At 41.2% G+C, this 24,997-nt stretch overlaps 1 protein-coding gene and 1 long non-coding RNA gene across 3 annotated transcripts in view; one reads left to right on the top strand and one right to left on the bottom strand.

Moving 5' to 3' along the window:
* LOC137322947 (uncharacterized) overlaps positions 1-24,997 on the bottom strand; it is a 97,464-nt gene that overhangs the window by 52,354 nt on the left and 20,113 nt on the right. For both annotated transcript variants that reach the window (XR_010963258.1, XR_010963259.1), the window contains exons 4-5: positions 6,097-6,162; positions 4,721-4,780 (exon numbers count right to left, since the gene is read on the bottom strand). This is a non-coding gene — a long non-coding RNA (uncharacterized lncRNA). The remainder of the gene's footprint in view (positions 1-4,720; positions 4,781-6,096; positions 6,163-24,997) is intronic.
* On the top strand, positions 20,498-24,132 carry pou3f3b (POU class 3 homeobox 3b). The gene has a single exon (XM_067986204.1). It carries the CDS (start codon positions 21,649-21,651, stop codon positions 22,813-22,815), a length of 1,167 nt encoding a protein of 388 aa, XP_067842305.1. The 5' UTR covers positions 20,498-21,648; the 3' UTR covers positions 22,816-24,132.

Below are 24,997 nucleotides of genomic sequence, written 5' to 3'. Positions count from 1 at the left end.
TTGACGAAGACAGCCGAGTTGACGTGCGGGCACGCAGGGCAATATGTGTGCAGTCAATGGCACCCTGCATCATGGGGAAGCCAGCAATGCTCGCTCGTTCTGTTTGTCTCTATGCAGAGGGAAGGTGATGAACCTGTTCCTCATGTGGTACAGTACCTCTGTGACCTCCCTTATTCAGCAGTGCACTGCATATTGCAAGATGTTACAGATGTCGCCAGCAGAGGCCTGAAATGATCCTGAGCCGTAGAAATTCAGCACCACGGTGACCTTCACAACCACAGGAAATGCTGTCCTTGCTCTGCTCTGAGGCTGCAGTTGTGGCCGCACCAGTTGACAGATCGGTCACGGCTTCCTTGGTGAACCTCAGACGTCAGATGCAATCCTCTTCGGTCATGTTGAGGTAAGAGAATTGGTCCCGGAAGACCCTCATTGAGTAGGGCCTCCTGCTCAGTGCCCTGCACCTCCTCATCCTCCGTCTCCTCGCAGTTTGACCTGCTATGCGTGGCGTCTATGCATGCTGCCATCGTGCTCAATGCCCAGCAGGAGCCCTAGCAGACCACCCATGGTTGGCAGGAATGTTGTTCAACCATGGTTGTAACTTTCCGACCGTAAGGCCATACTTGCCAAAGCACTCTCAAAAGTAGTCTAGAAACTCTCAGTAAGAATAGGGAGCTTCAAAAAACACTTCCTACTCCTCCAGCAGCCAGAAGCAATAATCCAGCAACTAACCTGCAACACCTGCATGGCCCCTTTAAATAGCGCTGGTGGGGAGTCCTTCAGGCACTGTAAGAAACGTTTAAGTGGTCGGGGTTAAGACTGTGTGTTGAGTTGAGCATTAAGGTTGAAAATGGTATCCATCATTTTAAATCAGCGTTGAACGCATTTTCTCCCTACTCTTGGATGTCGGAGAGGCCACGTAGCGCGAAACAATGGGCACTACACGGCCCAATTTAGCGCCCATTGTTACAACCCTAGTGAGCTGAGTACTAGTCTCCAGTTGTGCGGAAAAGGAGAGGTAATTTTTAAAAACTGGGTAGAGCACAACTAGCCTCGCCTTAGTGGAAATTTGTTTAAAACTGAAATCTAGGTGTGGATTTATAATTCTGTCAACTCATCTCTATCTCAGCATATTTAAGGGCTGTTTAAAGGGCACTGACTCCATTGTTAGGGAAGGAAAAGAGCCGGCCTTCCCAAGCACTCCACATTCCTGATAGGGATTTTGCTTTGTCCTTTCTCCATTTATATTACCACTGAATGTTCCACACGATCTCCATCAGTCACTTGTTTTAAAGTTTCTTTTTCCTTAGAATGGTGCTGGTTTGACATGATAGTTTTACAAAGAGCTAATCAGTTAATTTATAAACTAAAAAAGTATGTACACCTTGTTTCTTACATTCCTTCTGTCATCACTTAGCAATTAATGCCAGCAAAAACATTGATTTCATATAGGCTAATCTCACAGAGAGTTTGGGCAATGTCCAGGAAAGATGTGTGCTGCATGCTTTGGTTCTGTCCAACACACTAGACCTTTGGGGCATTTAGATATATCAGACGAGCCAGAAGAGCAGTCTGTCATTGTTATTGTGCTTTGGGAGCACGATAATGTAATAAAGATTTTGCAATGTCAATTATATTAATGCACTATATGTACGTGTTACAGATCTAGGGTCCGCACTAGATTTGTCACTCCCATTAGCGGACCCACATCCCCCATAATCTGTAGAATAACTTTATTGTACAACATCTAGTTAAAACAACAGCCTTATCTGGGGGCCATGAGAGTAAGGTCTTTTCTTATATATATTGGACGCTGTAATCTCACACGTGGTCCCACATGCATTTCAACCACCTTTCAGAAATCAGACTGATAAGGACTCTAGTGAGACAACGCCAATTGTAAACCAAATTGCTGATTTATTTTACATGAAATACATGAATGAACAGAATACAATTTTCACAGTGAGATTTAAATAATTCCCTACTGCTCCTTGTAACAACAAAATAGTAAATTATACCAACCTTGCCCTTTTGATGTGGGCCTACCTCGCTTTATTAGTCACTATCACTGAACTGAGCGGCACTCACTTAGAAAGTGAAATTTCTCTGCCTTGCTCCTGTTAGAGACTCAAAACTCTCTTGCAGAGGGATATAACTGTCAACCAATCCACTGACACCTGTTTTCCGCCACCACGAAACTGAAAATCTACCCCAATATCTTTTTTTCCACAAACAATAGGAGAAAGCCAAAAATTTAATCTCTGCACCTACCCAGCTGTTTGTGTCGAGGATTGGTTCACCAAGCAATGAATTAATACTACCATCCTAAATGAGGAACCTCATTGGTGTGGGAGCCATAGTACCTACATTGCCTGTTTAGCTAAGAACTCTGCTCTGCTCAATGAATGAAAGCCTTTAGAGCATTGCAGGTGAAAATATCTGTAGGGAGAGGTTCGACTACCCAAATCCCAATGTTTCAAACTGATATGATATCATGAGAAGATACAATTTGTATAGCTACTTTGTACATTCCCTAGTCAGCGACTCCATCTCTCTCCCTGGCCACTGTCTGAGGCTGAACCAGATGGTTCGCAACCTTGGCGTCCTATTTGACCCCGAGATGAGCTGCCGACCACATATCCAGTCCATCACCAAGACCGCCTACTTCCACCTCCATAACATCGCCTATCTCCGCCCCTGCCTCAGCTCATCGGCTGCTGAAACCCTCATCCATGCCTTTGTTACCTCTAGGCTCAACTATTCCAACGCTCACCTGGCTGGCCTCCCATCTTCCACCCTCCATAAACTTGAGCTCATCCAAAACTCTACTGCCCGTATCCTAACTTGCACCATGTCCCATTCTCCCATCACCCCTGTGCTCGCTGACCTATATTGGCTCCCGGTCCGGGAACGCCTCGATTTTAAAATTCTCATCCTTGTTTTCAAATCCATCCATGACCTCACCCCTCTATCCTCCAGCCCTACAACCCTCCTAGATCTCTGCGCTCCTCCAATTTTTGCCTCTTGCGCATCCTCGATTTTAATCGCTCTACCGTTAGTGGCCGTGCCTTCAGCTGCGTAAGTCCTAAGCTCTGGAATTCCCTCCCTAAACATTTCCGCCTTTCTACCACTCTCTCCTCCTTTAAGACACTCCTTAAAACCTACCTCTCTAACCAAGTTTTTGATCACCTGTCCTAATACCTCCTTAGGTGGCTCAGTGTCAAATTTTCTTTGATAACACTCCTGTGAAGTGCCTTGAGATGTTTTACTATGTTAAAGGCACTATATAAATACAAGTTTTTGTTGTTGTTGTCTGATACCCCAGCTTATAATTCTAATCAACATCCTGGGTAATGTGTATACTTCTGGGAGTTAACGCTTTGTGAACTGAATTTAACTTCACAGCAACATCATAATATAAATTAACTCCAAAATCCTTTCTAGGATAAATATGTAAAAATCTCAAAATATTACAATTATGATAACATAAAAGATTTATCAAACATTTTCAAAAGATGAGACTGTTCTTTAATGGGTATGCTAACCAAATTTTAAAAGTATTTCAATATTTAATGGCAGTATTTCAATATATTATGAAAGTCATTCATTCATTCCCATTTTCTACAATATTTAATCTCATTGTTGTTTCATCCATTGCTCCTGTTTGTACAGTGAATTATTATTACTGCCTAAAGTTAGAGCAAAACTAAATTATAATAATCCTGGTTTTCATATATCACAATATATTATTTCTGTTCATAGACGTGTCACGAGATTTCTGTTCTTTCAATCTTCTGATATCATTGCAGTTGCAGTCACTTTTTCACATTTTAGATTAGGAAGGAAGTTCAGAGAGTAAGGCTGAAGCAGCTGATGGCTTTACCAGCAATAAAAGGGCAAAGGGAGAGGGAATGTACAAAAGGCCAGAGTTAGAGGACTGAAGGGTGTAGGAGGGGATATAAGGCTGTAGAAGGACCAGAGATAGGTTGGAGCAAGGCCATGGAAGCATTTGAAGTTAAGGATGACGATTTTAAATTTACTGCGTTGTGAGATAAAGAACCAATTTATTTGTTAACACAGACATTAACCCATTTATTTTAAATGGGTTAATGCCTGCATTATAATAGTGGATAGAGGAGTGTCATGCCAACATGTTCTGTACTCAACTACCAATATCACTAACAGTAATCTCCAGGCTTAGGTGCCATCTTCGTCATTGGGCCTGTGAAGGTTGAAAGTTTTACAAGAAGCAGAATGACATTATCAGAAGGGTGAGTGATTATTTAATGATAAAGAAAATGTCAATGTTTCACAGCATCAATGTGGTAAGCATTTCTTTAACAGAGCTTCTGTAGGAGCTGAAGCAAAGCAGCAAAACTTGCCCCTCATTGTTGAATGAAGTTAGAAGAATGGAGAAAGTAATGGGTCCTGATCTATCCAGACCCTCTGGCAGGCCTTCCTAGCTTTTAAAGCTTTATTCAATGAGCGACTGTGGCTCATCCTTTTAGTTTAACAACAGTAGGCAATAGGTTGAGGGGTTTTCCACAGGGCATTTTCTATAAAAGTTGTCGCTCCAAGTATCAACTTTGAAAATATTAACTAATCCTCATCCGGAAAAAAAACTTAATTTAAAATTATGTTTGTGACTGCATTTAGAAGGTTAGCTTCATAAATACAAATCCCACACTGATGACTTTTTGTCAAGGTATATGATCCCTCTTACCGGTCACAAGGAATACTGATTAGTTCGTACTCCGTTGATCCCCACAGTGTGACGGAGTACCTGGGTAAGAAACAAAGAGGACATTTATATTTTAGCTATTAGTCTGAGATGAATTGAAGCATCTACACTCTCAATACATTTAATTAAGTTTTGAGTAAGTCTAAAAAGTGCCAAGGAAGCTTGAGAGCTTTATAAAACCAGTTTGACATCACAGTGAAGTTATACTCCATGTTCTGTCAAATCCAGGCAGCATGAGACAGCCTCTTCCAGGGATCGTACACAACTCCCCTCCAGGTTCAGGCTGGGACTTGACTGGGGAGTTATGAGGAAAGATTTTAATTCTGCCTGCCCAGCAGAAACTGGGCGGGTGGGCAGTTAAAATTGCCCAGAGGGTCTTACCCGCTGACATCCCTCTCTCTTCCCGCAGTCTTCAATTTTAACCTGCTCTTCTGAGATGGCGAGAAGGACACCCGCCATGAGGTCCTCCTTTAAATATTAGGATCAGGCTCCAATTACATTGGGGCCCAACTGCTATTTTAACCAAGAGCCTGAGTGGGGAAGCTGTCATGACTTTCCCACCAAATCAACCTAGCGGGAAGGGGAGCCAGGCTAGAAGAAGCTCAAAGAGATGTCTTTTTAATTTTGTTTTACTTTCCTTGTGGGAATGCTTCTCCGAGCTCCACAAGAAAGTTTTAGGCCTCCCCTGCTTCGGACTCACCCTCCCCTCCACCTCCCCGATTACGAGGCACTACCAAAACCCCCTCCGCACAACTTGCCTGAGTGCCGGGGATTGTTCCCATGGTCCCTGGTGATGGCCCCCTGCCACCTGGCATTGCGCCCCCACCTATGGGCCAGCTGCTGCTTCCTGCTGGCACTGAAGTTGCAACCTAGTGTGTTTCCTCCCCAAGATTACATTTTGCTCTTTAAAGAGACACTCAGCATTCATATAAGAACTGTATTAAAATTAATGCCAATGTATTCTCAATGATTTATACAGATACTTACATTCATAAATATCATGCGGCCCTGTCACAGAACCATCACTGCACAAAAATAAACTATATAAGTCACACATAGGGGCCGATTTTGACTCAGGGCACGATCAGTGTGTGTGAGGGGGCCTGACGTGGGCAGCACACCCGGACATCATGAAAGAAGCAAGGCCCTGCCGATTGTACCTGCTGGGCCTCAGTTACATTTTTAAATTCTGTCTCCTACCCGAAGCCGCGGAGGGTTGCCGAGCTGATGACGGTTGGAGGAGGGAGCAGCAAGGCCAGGGCTGGGAGGCACAAGGGCTCCTTGAGGGGCTTAGGGGAGCACTCCTGTTCCTTGTGACCCACAAGCATTCCACATAAAAGTAGAATTTTTTAACTTACCATGGCCTTTTCTGGCCACTCCGCAATTCGGCTTTCAGGGTTGGCCCCGTGCGGGCTTCTCGAATGCTGAAATTAAATTGCCATCGTTTAGATTTTTAGATTTAAATTAAGCCCCCACCTGCCTGCAAAGATGGGGACTTTACCCTAAGTCGCTGGGTGGTAAGCCCACAGGATCGGGTGACTTCAATGGAGAGTAAAGTTGGGTGGGTTGTGAAACCAGTGTTGCACCCAATCCTGTCAGTTTCCCGATGGGTGGGTTAGGTTAAAGTTGCCCCCAAAATGTCACTGGCCAGGAACGGCCAATAAATGGACTCAGATGATTTTAACCCTTTCCACCAGATAAAATCAACCTCATAATTTTTCAGTTCTGGAAAAACAACTCAGAGACCCCAAAAATCACATCCAGAATTCAAACTGGCAAAGATGGAACAGCACAACGCACTTGTGAACTCTAACTAATAGAGGAGCACACTTAACAAAGCTCTAAATAACTTATAAAGGTACAATACACAACAACATTATTGGGAATAAGGTATGAAGGAACAAATCACATCACTCATGAGTCATAGCTCAGTTACACGACTCACATAGTGTGATGTACCAAACTATCTGAGTCATTCTTGCACATATAACGGAAGAAAACATTTAAATATGAAGATGCACCACCTAGGAACATTAATAATGAATCAGTACAACCAAAAGACACATGGTGGAACATACAAAACAAAAATACATAACTGTAAATACATCTCCTCCGACACACACACGCATACAATAGCCTCACACAGTCATACACATACAGTACATAAGCAAAGACAGACATTACTGCAATGTTATATGAATAATTAACATACGGTGTTTTTCAAATGGGTGAAAATCTCTGTTAAAATAGCAGAGTAATTTAACATGATCCTGTATCACAATAGTTTTCAAGCTATCATCTCACACATATACACATGGTCACACATGTAAAATCACACATAGACATAAACAGATGCACATAGGTAGTAGATGCATAGGCCCAGAATTTCCTAGAAAGTTTCAACATAACTATGGAATAAGAGTGGAGTTACGCATTTCTTCCAAGGGAATTTGCGCACAACTGATTTACGCCGGTATTACACTGAAACATCACTACACTTGAATTTCCTTGATCATTTGCACCATCCCTGAGCTACATCTGCCTAAACCCCACTTAGCTCATTAAAATTGCTCTGCACCGACATGCAAAAGACCAGAGAACACGATTTCCTGCATTTACTCCAGTTCTGATCAGGCTTAAATTTACACCCAAATTTTAGGTGCAGCACAACCCAAAGTTACTATTTCTAGTGTTTTATAGTGATTTTTTTTAGCAATTTTGTAAATTTCTCCTTACTGAGACCTGCACTGTATTTTCCATATCATCAAATGCTTCCAGAATCTGTTACATTAAAAAAAGAAAATCTTCCACAATTACATTTTCTTAAACATGTTGTGTTAATGTACATAAATGATGGTTTGAGGACTTAAAACTTTAATTTTCATATCATCAATAAGATAAAGAGGGGCTTAAAGAAAAGAGATGGTGTATGTTCCGCACCTTCCTTGGGCCCTGTTTGTTTATGCTGATTTCCATTTGTTTTACACCAGTTTTTTGTTCGGGAGTATACTGAAATTTTGGCATAAATTGCCATCAGCAAGATCAGCATAGATCTGGATATAATTTTGGTGCAAGCCGGATTGAGGAAATTGCGGCTCTAGATACACACTAAATTGCACACATGTGCAGATGCCTACAGTCAAATAAACACATACAGTCACGTAAAGACATAGACACCCAGAGACAAAAATGAACAGGTACAGATACAAATATAGCAATGCTCTATCAAAACACATTTCATCAACAATGAAGCATGCAGAGAGACTTCCACCAATGTCAGAGAGGCAAACAGAATGTCACAGACATGCTTCCATGCACTGTGCACTCCAAGATTAGTAATACCCACACAGAAACACAGACAGGGATATTGAACTCACACACCAGCTTATCGCACAAATAACCCAGAAATCTCTCCCTCACTCACACGCATATACCAATCATATTCACAAATAAAAACTGATGCTGAGTAAATGAAACACAGAAACACATTTCTCTTAGAACATGTGCCAACAACATTAACGCACAAGGCATGCCTCATTTGCAGGCAAACTAACAGCCAACATTCATGCACCATATCTAACTATACAGCTAAATGTTGGTATATACAAATGTGCACACAAATAGCAGTAATACCACACTTCATTTTTAAAAAATGCTTTCATTCTTTCTTCATCTATTCTGTCTCTGTTCCTCTGAAATTTTATTTGGGATTCTATGTTAAAATGTGTCCAAAGATCTGGCAGGTTAGGGTAAATCCCTGAATGCAATATGTATTCCCCTAAAATGTTCCCAGGATAATAATCATCCATTAGATTGTTCTATTTCCACAAACAAGTAAAACCGCACACAGATGTGGTTAATTCACCGCCTTAGTTTGCCTAGCAAGAAGGTTAGGTGATCCACTTCTTACATTTGGACACTATTGCGAAAATATGTGCGTATCAAAAAAGCAACCGAATCCCCTATCTATGTCTGATTCTTTTTGACTGATGTCATTCATTGTATTGATTTATGATTTATGACTGAGACACGTAAAATAAACATTACGTTTTCTAGTAAGAAAAATATAAACACTTAAAGCTATAAATTAGATGAAGGTCAAATGGTAGAAATTCAGGGAAGTTCACCTACCAACACCTTATGTGCTCATTTTTAACACAGGCATTAACCCGTTTAGTATAAATGTATTAAGGCCTTTGTAATAACAGAGAATACAAGAATGTAATATGAGCCTGCTGTTTTTACTTGATCTTCACCAATTTGAATTTCTATCCTTGGAAAACAGATTGTCTCTCTTCCACATTTAGAAAATACTCTCAGATTGTGGTGTATTGAGTATGTGGGATGTAGGTGAGTGTTTTATGTGCAAGTGTGTTGCTGTGTGAGTGCATTGCCTGAGTGTCTGTATGTGAGATAGATCACGTTTAAGTTTTGGGGAAGATTGTGTTATGCTGAGAGTATTCATGTGGCTGAGAGAGTATGTGTATATGTATATGCACCCTTGTCTAATAGCACCTGCATGTGTTAAAAAAAAAGAAAAAAACTGAAAAAGATTGAAAGAACTATGAGGGTATGAAAGAAAAATTGTGTGGGGCAGAACATGTTTATGTGTGACAATATGTTTCTGTATGCATATTTTTGTGTTGGAGTTTGTGTATGTGTCTGTATGCAATTGAATATTTCTGTGAGTGTGTGTAGTAAGTGTGGGTAAGGGTTGCTGTGTGCATATGCTTGCATGTATTAAACTGTTTACGTGTGTGTTCTTGTATATGATGACATTTATATAAGCATGTTCCTAAGTGTTAGTAGTGATTGAATGTATTGACAAATGAGAAAATGTTTCCACTTGTCTATGTATGTCTCTCTGAGAATACATGTGAGAGTGTTTCTTGCTGTGTTAGGGTATTTGTGGGAGAATGTGCTTGTGAGTGTGTTTTTCTGTATCAGTGTTGTGTGTGAAAGGAAGACAAATGTTCCGTATGACAGTGTTGCCTTGAATGGTTGTGTCTTTGTGTTTGTGTAAAAACAATGTGTTTATGTATGTGTAGGTGCTTCTTTATCTGAACATGCTTAACAATAGATGTTTTTATAGGGACACTATTTTAGTTGGGGTTCTGGGAGACCAGCATTCTCCATGCCATGGAATATTTCTATGGGTGTGTAGTATGTGTGAATGAGGGTTTCTCTGTGTAACCATATGCTTGCATACGCAAGTGTGTGTGTGGAATGCTACATATTTCAAAATAATAAAGCATTTGCATATGTCTGTGTATGTTTCTGGCTGTGTTATCCCAGTGGCAGACACATGAAATCAATTTACAAATCTGCTGCCGGGGTAAAGGTTTTGGATTTAGTAAATACTGAGAACTGGTTCATGAATGCTGGTCTACCAGAATCCAGCTAAAAGAATAGCAATACAAAAGCAGTTTATGTGCAGTTCAGTGTTCTGTGTGTGTGAGGGTCAATGTGTTTCTATGAGTATTGGTGTAGCCATTAGTTTGAAACATTGTGTTTCTATGTCTATATGTATGAGGGAGTCACTTCATCTCTAAGAGTGTTCCATGTGGGGGTTATTCGTGTGAAACTGCTTACGTGATGACTACACACAAGCATTTCTGTGCATGTGTGTGCTCCTGTGAGAGCACTTTAATAAACATGCATGTATGCATGCATATGAATACTTATGTTTGTATATATAGGTGTAGAAATTTGTATGTATATGTGTGTACTTGTATTTGTGTTTCTGCATGAGAGTGTCTGTATGACTATGTGTACTTGTATGTGTATGAGCACTTGTGTGAGGGTGTTTGTGTGTAAATACAACTGTTTCTGTGTTAAACATTTTCTGTCTGTTTGTATGTGAGTGAGTGTTTGTCTATTTGTGCTTATAAGGGTTTGTATTCATAAGAGGGGTGTGCCTTTGTCTCTGTGAGCATTTGTATCTGTGAACAATTGTGTTATTTCAGTGTTTCTATATCTACGGAGTCTTCCTGCCGCAGCTCATCTGCTGCTGAAACCCTCATCCATTCCTTCGTTACCTCTAGATTTGACTATTCCAATGCTCTCCTGGCCGGCCTCTCATCTTCCACCCTACACAAACTTGAGCTCTTCCAAAACTCTGTTGCCCGTATCCTAACTTGCATCAAGTCCCATTCACTCATCATCCCTGTGCTTGCTGACCTACATTGGCTCCCGGTCTGGGAAAGCCTCAATTTTAAAAGTCTCATTCTTGTTTTCAAATCCCTCCATGGCCTCGCCCCTCCCTATCTCTGTAACCTCCTCCAGCTCTACAACCCTCCTAGATCTCTGCGCTCCTCCAATCCTTGCCTCTTGTGCATCCCCAATTTTAATCACTCTACCACTGGCGTCCCTGCCTTTGGCTGCCTAGGCCCTAAGCTCTGGAATTCCCTCCCTAACCCTCTCCGCCTCTCTGCCTCTCTCTCTCCTCGTTTAGGATACTCCTTAAAACCTACCTCTTTGACCAAGCTTTTGGTCACCTGTCCTAATACCTCCTTAGGTGGCTCAGTGTCAAATTTTGTTTGATAACACTCCCGTGAAGTACCTTGGGACTTTTTACTACTTTAAAGGTGCTACATAAATGCAAGTTGTTGTTGTGTATATATTTCAGGGTTTTGTGCTGTTGAGGTATCTGTGTATTGAATGTGCATGTGTATGCATAATTTAGGGTTTTGTATGTAAAAGAAAGAGTAAATATATATGAATGTTTGTGTATATATGTGAGTGTGTGGGGGAGTATCTGTACATGAGTGAAGTGGATATTTGTGTAACTCTTTTAGTGTTTGGAGATTGTTAATACATGTAAAAGAGTGCGTGTGTATGGATATGGATATGTGTGCATGTTGGAGAGTGTTGTTACTGCTTATAGAAGAGCATGTGTGCTTGTGTTTGTGGGTAGAGAGTGTTATTACTTCTTGATAAACGTGTGTGGAGATGTATGTCTGTTTGTGCATGGGACTGTTAGAGTTTGTATGGGGTACATGTGTGAGTGTTTTGTGTGGGTATTAATACTTGTAGTTGTGTATAAGTGTTTGCCTGTGACTGTGTGACTGTTAGTACTTGTATGTGTGAGAGTTTGTGTTTGTGAAAGTGTTGTGCTTGTATATGCTTGATTATGCTTGTATATGATTATGAATCTGTGATTGTGACTGTTAGTACTTGTATATGAGTTATATGGGCATGCGTGTATTAATATGTGCAGAAGTGTTCGTGTGAGTTGCATAAATTTCTACCCATAATTGTGGTGCTGTTTTCTCTGGTTTCTCACTCCTCCATTCTTGCAATGCCCTATCTTATGAGTGTGGTTTATGTGTAGGATATGTATAAACATTTGTATGTGTCTGTGAACATATGTGTGTTCTTTTTACTCGTTCTCAAAATGTAGGTGTAACTGGCAAGGCTGGTATTTATTGCCCATCCCTAGAAACTGAGTGGCTTGGTAGACCACTTCAGAAGACAGTTAAGAGTCAACCATGTTGGTGTGAGACTGGAATCACATATAGGCCAGACCAGGTAAGGACAGCATGCTTCCTTCCCTAAAGGACATTAGTGAACCAGTTGGGGCTTTACAACAATGATTCATGGTCACTTTTACTGACATCTGCTTTTTATTTCCAGATTTTTAAAATTAATTCAAATTCCAAAACTGCCATGATGGAATTTGAACTCACATTCTCCGGTTTACTAGACCAGTAACATAACCACTACACTACTGTACCTTTCTATTTGTAAATATATGTGTGTATAAAATTGGACGAAATAGAATTGCTGCAATTCAACATTCAAAATATCACTTAAATGGTTCACAAAGGAAATATTTTTTAAATTGGAGTAATTGCTAAGACTTGAATATTGCTGACCTCTCTGAGGATGCTCAGCCTACCGTCTTCCACACACCTGTCCTCTGACTGGTTCCCTCTCTCGCCTTTAGTGTCCAACCTCCCTATTCTCTCTCTATTGTAACCTTTCTTGTCTTCGTCCACTTTATAGACACTCCTGTGGTCAATGTTCCTCTGAACTCTTCTCTCTTCCTTCTACCCTAAATATGCCACCTTACACACATCCTCCTCATAGCTCCACTGTGTTGAAATCAAAGTGGTAATTTCATGACTCAGCACTCATGGGGAGTACTGGATCAGGCAATCATCCCTCAACACTCAGCAGGCCATGTCCTACTTTAATTCATTCTTTCCCAGGACCTCAAAATTGTGAAACTCTTTACCTCCTTCAGACATTTATTCCTACCACAGACTTGAATCTTCTAAAACCCAAGCTAAATCTCTACTTCCTTATTTACCTCATAATCTGTTTCATTCTTTTCAATCTTGGTGGGGTCCTACACCAGGGTCTTTGGCCCTTCAGCTTGGTTATTCAATATATTAAAAAAAACTTATTTCCAGGTTTCTCCTGAAGCACGCTGCAATTGGCCTTTCTGACTAAAGGTCATTGACCTGAAACGTTAACCCTACCTTCCTCTCTCCACAGATGCTGCCTGACCTGCTGAGTGTTTCCAGCATTCTCTGTTTGTATTTCAGATTTCCATCCACTGCTGTATTTTATTTTTTTCCATATACTAATTTGGTTATGGTTCATCATTCTGATTCCACGCGATTTGTTGGTGCGCTCTTGTGTTTCGTCTTTCGGAGTAGAAAACATCAATAATTTCTTTGAATTGTCCATTTCAACAAACACTTCTGCACTTTTTTGAAGTCTGAATACCCTTATGCCTGCTACGGTTTATTTTAGTTCCACACTACTTTGATACTGGAATCTGTCGCCCATTTCGGTGAGGCGTTGATTTATTTTAAAAACCATACCCAACATTTCCCCCAGAGAGGCTGCGATGAAGTGAATCTCTCTGATATTCCAGACTCTCGTGTGTCATCTGTCCAGGTTGCAATTGCATTGGTTTAATGTTTGGCCAGCGGTCAGCCTATTTTATGTAGATTTGTATAGCTGGAGTCAGAGGCTGTGTGCAGATTACAATAATGTTTTGTGGCGCAGTCAGAATGCTCTGACCTTCGTTACAGTAATTTAGATTTTTCCGTACTGTTTGTGAGTGCTTATCTCGGTCTGCATCACAATAACTGCAACTCATTGCTCTTTCCCCCCGTTACTTTCCTGTCTTTGCTGGAAGGCTCCACTCCTCTGTAGCCGTGGCAGATATTCGGCAGCTGCAGCTCCCTGTACTTGTCCTGCCCAGTGTTTGAAGTCATGGGATGCTGGAGTGCTGCACTTTGCCCCGACATGTCCGAGATGTTTGCAATAGTCTACTTAGGATATAAAATATCCCCGTGTCATCGTTAAAGTTATAGCTTGATGTAGATGCAGTGAAGTTCGGGGAAGGTCCAAGATCGAGATAATTTTGTTTTAGTGTTTATCTGAAGAGAACAGGTTACTTTGACTTTCCATTTCTCAGCAATCCAATTTTATTAGGATTTACTATCATTTGTGCGCGGGAATCCCTCGGGAAGTAATGCTTTGATTAATGTAATCCTAGGCAGGGATACGCCACATGCCCAGCTCCCAGGGGACAAGCCCTGTTTGACAAACAAAAACAGAGCGGCCACGCCGAGTGCAACTATTACAATCCGCACCCATTCGCGGAGACGCATTCTAATATTATAACAATAAGAAGAATTAAAAGAGCAGCCACGGGGGCTGCAACTGCTGCGATCTGCACCCCTACTCTGACAGCGGGGTGCATGCAGTCTCTAACCGCACGCTCAGACTCAACCGATGTCAACTGACAGAAACCAGTAACAAAAAGACGCATTGACTTAATTCGTATCAGAAATTCCTCGTAGGCTGCGTTGAAAAACGGTACCTTTGAATATTTTGAACAATATTACACGTCAAAAAACCTTGCAACTGCTGCATAAAGCTTATATTTAAACAAAAAATAAATGTGTATATTCCAACGTCACGTTTGCATCAAATAAAACGTGACAAGCAGCAGTCACATGACAGGTAATAGGCACGTTTCAATATCAAATCGATGTGAACGTTTTAAAAAATAACAAATAAAATTAAGTGGGCATGTGTTACAAATACTGTCACCTGCAAGTAAGCCAAAAACTGCGTGTAAAATACCAAAAGCAAAGCATTGCTATTGAGCTTAACCATTACACACCGTTAGTGGATCCGGGATAGGCACCATACACACTAATGTCATTCAAACTATATAAAATGCACAAGGCCTCTGGGAGACATAATACAGAATAGGTGACATACACATCCTGATCTTGAAACAATTGAAATATGTCCCTGGATAGATGCTATCCGGATTCTCCCATCATCATATGTAACCCCTAATACCAAACCAATATAAATACAGCCAAGAAACAAGGATGAATGATAAGCATATTCTACACAACAAAGCACCCGGAGCAGCCACACTGAGAAACAACTAATGAAATCGACAACCAGAGCCTGATTCTTCAAAATAACATTCACGTTTTTCTATGACATAAAACAGCAAAAAGGAACATATATTTTGCTATCCATATTTATTCCCGTTAATGTATGCTAAATGTACATTGCTATCGAAGTCATAAAACGTGTCAAATCGCACTAAAACAGCAGCAATCCAAATTAAAATCGAACACGCTAAGATCTAAGTCTGGGCCGACCATTCGCGGCCCTAATCATTTATTATTTAACACCAAAATAATCTTTCAAGAAGACTTCACGGCTACCCAGCTCATGTTCGTATTTGATTCGGTTATATTTTGTTTTAAGATTAAAACCCTAAACGGGAATGGTGGGGGGAAGGGGGGAGAGGAGGGCCCCACACGTAAAGCTTCTATAAAATGCAATGGGATGGATATCTGTGTGCCCCTTCGGCCAATAACTGTTTGGTGCACAGTTCCCAGCCTGGCAATTAATAAAATGCGATGTATTGATATTCAGGAGACATTTGGACTGTCACTATTAGTACAGGTTATATCCCATGAAGAGAAAATCTGTCTGCATATTTAAGACTTTATTTTCTGAAAACTCTATGTATAACCTTTAAAAATAAAACCATTCAAAAAACAGCACAGTACGAAACAATGTTGATTCAGTAAAATGAGCTTCTAGTTTAACGCCTAATAAACGATCAGTAATTACTTACACCGTTTGTAAATGATTCACTCAAAAAGTTTTCACAATCTGTGTACTAGTTTATTATCTTAACAAAATGTTTTTTATGAAACTTGCCCATAACCTGAAACATACTATTACTATAGATGAAACACGCGATTAACTTTTTTAATAATAGAATCCTACCTACTATCAGATTATAAAATTGTAAGAAATGTGCATGTCGCAATAGCTGATAGTCATTGTAAACCGGAATTTAGATTAAATACGTGGTTATTGAATCAACAAGTACATCTGTAGAACAACATTTCTTAGCAAGTCCCGAAAACAGCGGAAATGTTTTACATACTGACGTTTCAACACCTATTTTTCCAAAGTGCACATTTGTGTTGAGCTCGTACATAGGAAACAGTGTTCAGCGTTTTTTTTTATTTTTACCCAGTCACTGCAATCAATTAAAGCTTTGGAAAGTTGCAGATTTTAAAAAGTTTGTCATAACTTACTCAAGTTACCCTGCGGTAATTATATGTTTACCGTTAAGTCTTAAAATATGCAATTGAAAACGCATTTTTTATTAAACTGCCCCCCAGAGAAAGTATTAATACTTCCATGCACGCTGACGTCAACAAAAAAGAGAATATAAATACGTTGGTGCAGGATGCTCACCGCCAAGCAATAGGTTGATTTAAATGGTCATCCGATATGCAGTCAGAAACTGCAGCAGTAAATGTAGCACAAATGTTCACCTTAAAACAATGCTGAATAAATCTTAATTTTAAGGAAACAGCATATTAATGAACAGAAACAGGGCGCTCTTTTGCTTTGCAATACCTCATTCCATCGAGTGCAGAGTCATGCAAATACGCTACAGGAACTGAGTCCTGCTATAACTTTTCCTCCACTAAAAAGTAATATTTAGCAATTCTAACGTAGATAACCAAACCATTCCCATTGTGGGCTATCACCCGTAAGGTCAGACGGTTGGACTGGTAACGTGTTAAATGGGAACAGTAGCGAAGGAAAAATGGCCTGGAAACAATATATAGAAAGTGTAACATTTGGAAATGTCTGTATTTATAGGGAGCGTATTTTTCATCTTCAGCGGTTAATGATGAACAGTCAAGTGCCCATAGGAACCTAGAACCGGTTTACCTATAACTTGGGATATACAGTTTGATTCTGTAAAGTTTCTACTCGGTGTTGTGTTCGACGCCGATTAAAAACTTTTTTTAAAAATTGAGACTTGCTCTAATGCAGAAAACTAGTTGCCCTTTATAAAACTAAGCAAAGGGAAATTAAACATTATCAGACTAGAAGAAAATCTTGAACCTTTCTTTGAAGGAAACCTAAAGCAAACAATCAGATAGATTCTAACAGATGCGTGCATCGTTACAGTCTGAGCAATAGGAAGAGTTCGTGTAAATAATGATCATTCCCAGGAAAGATATCCGATTTTTAGAGGGCAGAACGTCGCCTCTTTACACATCTCTGGGCCTTTAAATTGTTCCTACCGCAAGATGATCCTCACCCTTTTCCTCACAAATAACACACTTAACATGCCATTTCGCCTCTTCAATTCTTCGTGTTATATCAATGTTTTCAATTGAACATTTAATTCAGTGGGAGTCGCCTCCTCATGCAAACCTTTACCGATCTCTCAAACTCCTCCCAAGTCTACAGATTTAAGAACACTTTGCCTGGTTTTCCTCTCCAAATGGAGTTTCTGGCCAAGGGCTTGCTTCTCAGGTCGAAATTAAGGTTTTGTAAGAGATTTTTCACAAAACCATCGCCATATTCTGTTAACTACGCTATAGCAGGGTATCAGAAAATCGGCTTCAACATACATCTTAACACTTGGGAGATGCTGTGTATTTATTTTATATTCAAGCTAACAGTTACAAAGTTAATTCGAAGCTCTTAAAATAGGCCTGGGAGGGGGGGTTGTCTTGAAAAATCTGATCCTTTTCTTCACCGTAAAACTTTAGCCTTCATGACAAAACTGATAATTAGTAACAACACGGACAAAAATATATATTTCACTTTCAAAACAACAACAAAAAACATTGAGGAGGCTATTGCGGAACTACTGGTCTGCAGTTCCAGTCGGGTATTCGTCACAAGCTGTTGCATGAAAGTGCCCCAGTGAAGGACTAGGGGTTTCGCACTGGTAATACATATTTGTCGCTAACGCCCACGCCTGCGTTTCTACTTTAGCGACCCTGTGCTCAACAACAAATTTAATTTCCATGCCAGTTGCTTTAAATCTTTTAAGTATATTTTTATACTGTGGCACATAAAATAATTCATGGCTTTAAAAACAAAATCACTAAAACTTCCTACAGAAGTTACGGAGACACTTTGTAATTAAAATTAGAGGTTGGAAGTTACGCCCATTACATTCACTTTGACATATATGGTTGTTATTTTGATTGTCTTTTTTTCCTTAACCTATCATATTTCGCCTGGTTTTATGAACTGATTCTATGCCCTCTCCTTTTCCCTTCCTTTTTTTCATTGCTTGGTTCCAATCTCCGTTCATTTCTCTGCGCTTTGCTGTACCTTTCCCCGCACGACAGTGCTCCCTACCGCCCACAGCGTGCAAAAGCAGCGCCTTTCAAACTCCCCAAATTTGCATTTTGTGCTCCAGAACTCGCGTCTTACAAAATTAACGGCACCCAGATAAAAAAAAATAAGCTATATGTTTAAAAATGTCAGAATTCGCAATAGAAGACGGCTACCTTTATTGAGACTATATAGACAGCTCTATACACTGACTTAGAGTCCCGAGCGTTCTTCCTGGCTGAAATGGAGTCCTTTATCTAAACCCGAGTGCACAAACATATAGGTTAATGTGACTACTGTTCTTTCCTTTTATTTAGTTCTCTATGGCAACGAAAATGCTGTGCGCAGAAATGCACCCCGTCAAGAAAACAAATGATCTTCGGGGAGCAGCTCTACATGGCATCTGTTCCAAAGGGGCACAGAGGGAAAGAAGGAAGGTAAGAGTAAAAAATGTGTGAGTGAGAGGGAAAGTGTGTGTGAAACAGAAAGGATCATATATGTGTTTGGTGGAGAAAGCATTATGTGCATGTGTGAAAGAAAAATAAAGGACCGATTGTGTGTGAGAGGAATGTAACAATACAAAAAAAATTCATTTGAAAACTTGATTTTTGTTACTGGTCATTCACAATGTCTTCGACTAGATGCATACTTTGAACTTTATTTTTCATGATATAATGACATTGAGAAAACAGTGAAAACGTCGAAATCATATAAAGGCTTTTATGGTTGCACATATGCACGAACTCTTTAGAAGGTAAAAGCATCAATGTTTATAAATCAATCGTGCAGTGAAAATGGACATAAAATGATTATATCAAAGTTGAAAACGGTGTAAAACTCTACACCGTTATATCTTATATCTACACACGCACACGTGTGTGCGTATACATACAAATGTGTGTGTGTGTATTTAAGTAAGCTTGACATTCAAATTAATTCCATTCGTCACTACGCGAATCTTTTTTTGGAATCAATAATATGAAGTGCCTGGATTTAAAGCCGGGAGCTGCGGAGGAGGACAAGTCCGCATGGAATGTCATATTTGGAAGATTTCTTTTACACTTGACCTTGACAATCGAAGTGCTTCCGGTGTGCATCGAGTTTTACCTTTTGCAATCAATGGAAGGAAAGTTGCAGAAGATGTTTTAATGTTGGGAGATGGCGGCCTGTTAGTTTGTGGCTGAGCAGGACGCTCGCACCCACCTCTCCGGAGAACTCAGCCAAGTTCTCGTTAGTTGTGATTGATCGCAATGCTGTGGACAGACTTCCAAGAACCACAGGGCTCGTTTATAGTGTCTACGGTATCGTTGCACGATCTGCTGTAGTGTGGCCGTTTATTTCTGAGAGATCTTTTAAAACGTTTTCACTGCCTAATTAATGCTAGAATTTCCTATTCATTGTGACCTTGCCCAGTGCTCTCTACTTGTGCATTTTCTCGACAGTAATGGTGAAGCGCAGAACAGCAGATCGATTTGACAAAATTTAGCACACAAAAAAATCGAGCCCAACGCTTCCGATCCTCAAATGCCCCAACTCCTAGAATCCAACTGAAGCTATTAATAAAGCCTTTTGAGATAAGATAGCAGACTTACCAATGGAATGTTCGGTGTTTAAACCGTAAACGGTGTTGAAAAGTTTCATATATTTGGAATATTCGCTTTGCTTTTTCCCTTCGCTGCGAATTGCTCCTCGCCGATCCTCGCTAAGATGCACCCTTGTACTGGCTCCACTGAGCCCGGCACTCACTAGTCTATTATTTTCACCAAAATATATGAAAATTTATGCAAATGTAAATCAGTACAAATTGCTCTCTGATGTTTTACTTTTTTCTTGGTGGGGAAACAGGCTATAGAGAATGTTTTTTTTAAAGGCAAAATATATTTTAGGTCTTTTCCGTCATTACCAATGACCTTTAAGCTTTTTAATGGAGAGAAGTATAGTTCTTTTCGGCGGCGCGCTCACGTTTCATCAGTCCACCTGAGACGCCTTTAAATGCGTGTACTGTGAAATTCGTAGCAGTAATTTAGACAAAATCCTCACTGTATATTAATGAAAGACGGCCCCATGGCACCGCTCCTATACTCCCCATTCAGTGTAAACAAAACCACGAGACTCGGTTTGAGAGCGGTCCAAGGAAAATCTGCTGGAAAGGAAAACATGCTGTTGGGGCTCTGGCACAGACTATTCAGCGTCTGCACCTGGAGATCAGAGATTTAAATGAGATCTGTGTTACATCTATACACTCTTTCGCAGCCTAGAAGGGAAGAAATTCGTACGGTTTGAGGGTTTAATCTCTCTTACGCATCAGATCAGTTCCACATTAACGAGTCTGCTAACACCAAGAGGTATTTTTTTTAAATCGTGTGTTTATTACCGTGCAACGAGCTGGATTTGGTCCCACTAAAACGTTGAACCTCACACAAAGGTCTAAGATCGCACACTAAACGGAGATTATTTTTGCAGGTCTGAGTGAATCGGTAAGGAGGAAACTGGCACATTCGAACAGTTATGATTCCAATGTGAAATGAGTCGGTTGCCTTTCTTTCATTCATAGACACGCAACTTGTTCGTTTGCATATTGCAGTTCAGGACTAAGTTTATTTTTTTCACTCCCTCAGGAATGGTCAACTTGCCCTTGTTTTGGTTGCTACTTCTTTTTTTTTAATCTATTCTCTTGATTCACCAACGCTAGCTGTTTGCAGCTTTTCTGCTTGGTCGCATCTCTCTTCACCCCCCCCCCCCCCCCTAACCCCCCTCCCTCCCTCCCTCCCCTCCCTCCCTCTCACTCACCCTCCTCCTCCCCTCATAACAACGACAGTCCCCTAATTAAAAAGCAGCCAATCGGAACGGCCGGAAGGAAGCCGCGCGCCCGAGTCTCGCGGTCGGAACGCGTCAATCACTCAGCGGGTAGCCAATCAGCGGGAGCCTGTGGCTGAACTTCCTCCTTTTTTTTCTGGTGTGCGGGGAGACCGCGGCGCGGCGGCGGAGGTAAACACTACCTATGTGAGAAGGGAACTGTCAAACAGCAGCTTTACCAAGTCCCACCACCACCAGCATCATCATCATCATCATCCCATACACAACAACAACAAAAAAAACTCTCAGCAACAACAACAAAAAAAGAGAAAAAAAAAAAGCAAAAAAAAAAAAGAGGAACTTTTCAAAAAAAAAAGAAAACACTTTATTTAATCTCTGGCAACCAAACAACTACAAAAAAAGAGAGAGACAAGAGAGGGGGAAAAGCCATGGCGACAGCGACGTCCAATCCCTACATGCCGAGCAATAGCATCCTGTCGTCCAACTCTATCGTGCACAGCGACTCAGGCGGCATGCAGCAGGCGACCACGTACCGGGATCCCTCGAAAATGGTGCAAAGCGACTTCATGCAGGGGGCCATCGCCAGCAACGGCCACATGCTCAGCCATGCACACCAGTGGGTGACGGCGCTGCCGCACACCGATGCCGGCTCGCCCTGGTCCACGGCCATGTCCGGCAGCCCCTTGGGTCAGCAGCAGCAACAGCAGCAGCAACAGGACGTGAAGCCGTCGGTGCAGGTCGTGGGCCGGGACGAGCTGCACACGGGAGCCGCTCCTCTCCACCACCACCGCCCGCCTCACCTGCCTCCTCACCAGCCGTCTCACGGCGGCCACCCAACCGCCTGGGGGGCGACCACCACGGCTCACATGCCTTCCATGGGCTCGGCCGGTCAGCCTCTCATCTACTCGCAGCCCGGATTCACCGTCAACGGCATGCTGAGTCAGGCGGGAGGGCAGAGCCTGCACCCGGGTCTGAGGGACACGCCGGAGCTGGTGGATCACGGGCAGCAGCACCACAGCCACGACCACTCGGACGAGGACACGCCGACCTCGGACGACCTGGAGCAATTCGCCAAGCAGTTCAAGCAGAGGAGGATCAAGCTGGGCTTCACCCAGGCCGACGTGGGCTTGGCGCTGGGCACCCTCTATGGCAACGTCTTCTCTCAGACGACCATCTGCAGGTTCGAAGCGTTGCAGCTGAGCTTTAAAAATATGTGCAAACTCAAGCCTCTACTGAACAAGTGGCTGGAGGAGGCCGACTCGTCGACCGGCAGCCCCACCAGCATCGACAAAATAGCGGCTCAGGGGAGGAAGAGAAAGAAGCGCACCTCCATCGAGGTGAGCGTCAAAGGAGCGCTGGAGAGCCATTTCTTGAAATGTCCCAAGCCCTCGGCGCAGGAGATCGCGTCCCTGGCAGACAGCCTTCAGTTGGAAAAAGAAGTTGTCCGGGTTTGGTTCTGCAATCGGAGGCAGAAAGAGAAACGCATGACGCCGCCGGGAGGAGTGCAGCAAACGGACGATGTGTACTCACAGGTCGGCAATGTAAACGCCGACACACCGCCCTCTCACCACGGACTACAAACCGCCGTGCAGTGAAAGCAAAACAAAAAACACAGACTGTTTAGACTGGATTTTTTTTAAAAAGGACAAAACGAAATCAACAAGATCAGGACTATCGCAATGATAGCAGGTTTTCTACTGTGATTGTGAGGCTGGCGATTGCATAGAATGAGTGCACCAAAACTGCAGATGTCTTTTCTTTTCTAAAAATTAAAAAAAATCTGAACCCCTGGCTTGTTGTGATCGACAGGAGGACTCCAGATTCTTCCAGATAAGTGTGTCTACATTTGCCTGCTGTTTCAGAAGGACTGGTTTATAAAATCATTTCAGATTTGGTCCAGTGAGATCGGCCGTGGACGCTGGTTGACTGGAAGGTGCCTGGTGTACTTCCAGCGGCTTGTTTTACTTGGCTATATCAGGTGCACAGACAACACTGAAACAAAAAATCGTTCATTCTGTTATTTCAAATACTGAAGGCTGTCCCTTATGTAAAACGCGGTAATCTGCAGGAGAAAAGGAGGTAATCCGTACTGACTATAAAAAAAGAAGACTGGTAAACGGGGGTCTTAAAAATGCAAAACTTCAGAACAACATTATGGCTAAGCCTGCAAGGCAGGGGAAATTTCAAGAGAAAAAAATTAAATGGGTTGATCCAAAAATAATGACAGATGGAACTTTCAGCAGCGAGGCTTGTTGGAAAGAAAAGACAAAAGAAAGACTGGGGGATTTGGGCGAGAAATCGTCCCAGATGTGGCTTTGATGATTGGTTCATTACGTTGTGTTCGACCTCACTCCCCACCCCCACCCCCCAAAAAAAACCTTCGCCCGAATGTTTTCTAATTTCATCTCCAGCCGATTGGAGTAGAAGCATTTTTTAATAAAAAGAAAAAGAGAAAAAAAAACACTCCACCATCTGCAGCTGCACTTACTGAACTTATCCTCTTCTAAAACCATTGCCAAGTTGAATGAATGGGTGCTGTGGATGCGACTGTATAAAACTGCCATTTCCAAGCAGTGTTCTTGGTAGGTTTCAATATAGACTTTTCAAAGACGGCAATATAGAGTCAGTAGATCAGTTGCTGATCTAAAAATATTTACTTTATATTTTCATCAAAATTGACTTCTTTTAATATTTTATTCAGAATACCTATGAACTGCTGCAAAACGGTAATTTATTTTTCCCCAGATCTTGTATTAGATGTTTTCAAAACGAGCACAAACAAATGCGATGAAAAAATGGACAGTTGTTAGGTAATAAGGGTATCTTTTGATGTGATAATTTGATTGTAATTTAATTTGAGTAGTGATTCCGTAAGAGATGATTCAAGAAATAAATTTGTTAGAGTCAAACGATTTTGTGGCTCATGTGTCTGGTGTACAATGACAGTACCTCAAAAATATTTTTTTGCAGAAAAGCGTTAGTCTGTTTAAGATGTATATACAGCATTTATTTATGAACCATAAATTCATTGCCATATAATTATAATACACTTTAATATTTAATGTCGTTGTAGGCTTAAATATTCAACGTTTATTTTTTTTTAAATTCCGAAATAACTATGTAGGTTAAAACTACGTTATGAATTTATAAATGAAATCCAATTAGTGTCTGATTTGTATGTTATCAGAAATAGGAAAGCTTTTAATCACGCTTAAGTCCCGTGTTGAGTTTGGGTGTTTGACCTGTGTCCGTTTCTGTATTTTAAGGAGTCTCCAAAATGCATAATACAACAAGCCTCTGCTTCTGTCCGATTGGGTTACATGATTATTCCAAGTCAATGGTTTGCCTTATTTTTGAGAACACAAATTAACCTTATCAAAAAATGCTGGTCTTTAGTTAGTCCGTTTGAATATGGAGTTATTTATCTAAAAAAAAATGTTAGAACTGTTTGGGAGGGAGGAATAAAAGAAATTTCAAAAAGGGGTTCAGCCGCAGGTCACAGCTTCATTGAATGGGTTGTGTTTATATAGTTGAGACTGGTTTACTCTGTATTTCAAAAACAAGACCCAGTGGAATAAGGGCGCCTGGATATATATTTTTTAATCAAAGATGTCTTGTCTAATAACTCCCTGTACAGTTCTGGTTGTAAACCGCGTTTCTTATTTAGGGAATATATTAAAATGAAAAAAGATTAGACCATCATTAAAGCGTTTATTAACATTTAATATTTTACTTACCTATGGACAAAGGTCAGAAGCCGCTTATTTAATTTACAGC

This window comes from Heptranchias perlo, chromosome 6 (genome assembly GCF_035084215.1).
Source record: "Heptranchias perlo isolate sHepPer1 chromosome 6, sHepPer1.hap1, whole genome shotgun sequence".
Taxonomy (NCBI): Eukaryota; Metazoa; Chordata; class Chondrichthyes; order Hexanchiformes; family Hexanchidae; genus Heptranchias; species Heptranchias perlo.
The sequence above is the reverse complement of the archived record's forward strand: the minus strand, read 5'-3'. Positions and strand labels throughout refer to the sequence as shown.

Bases quoted from the DNA above. Each gene is read 5' to 3' on its own strand.
- pou3f3b (XM_067986204.1), top strand. From the start codon at position 21,649: ATGGCGACAGCGACGTCCAATCCCTACATGCCGAGCAATAGCATCCTG.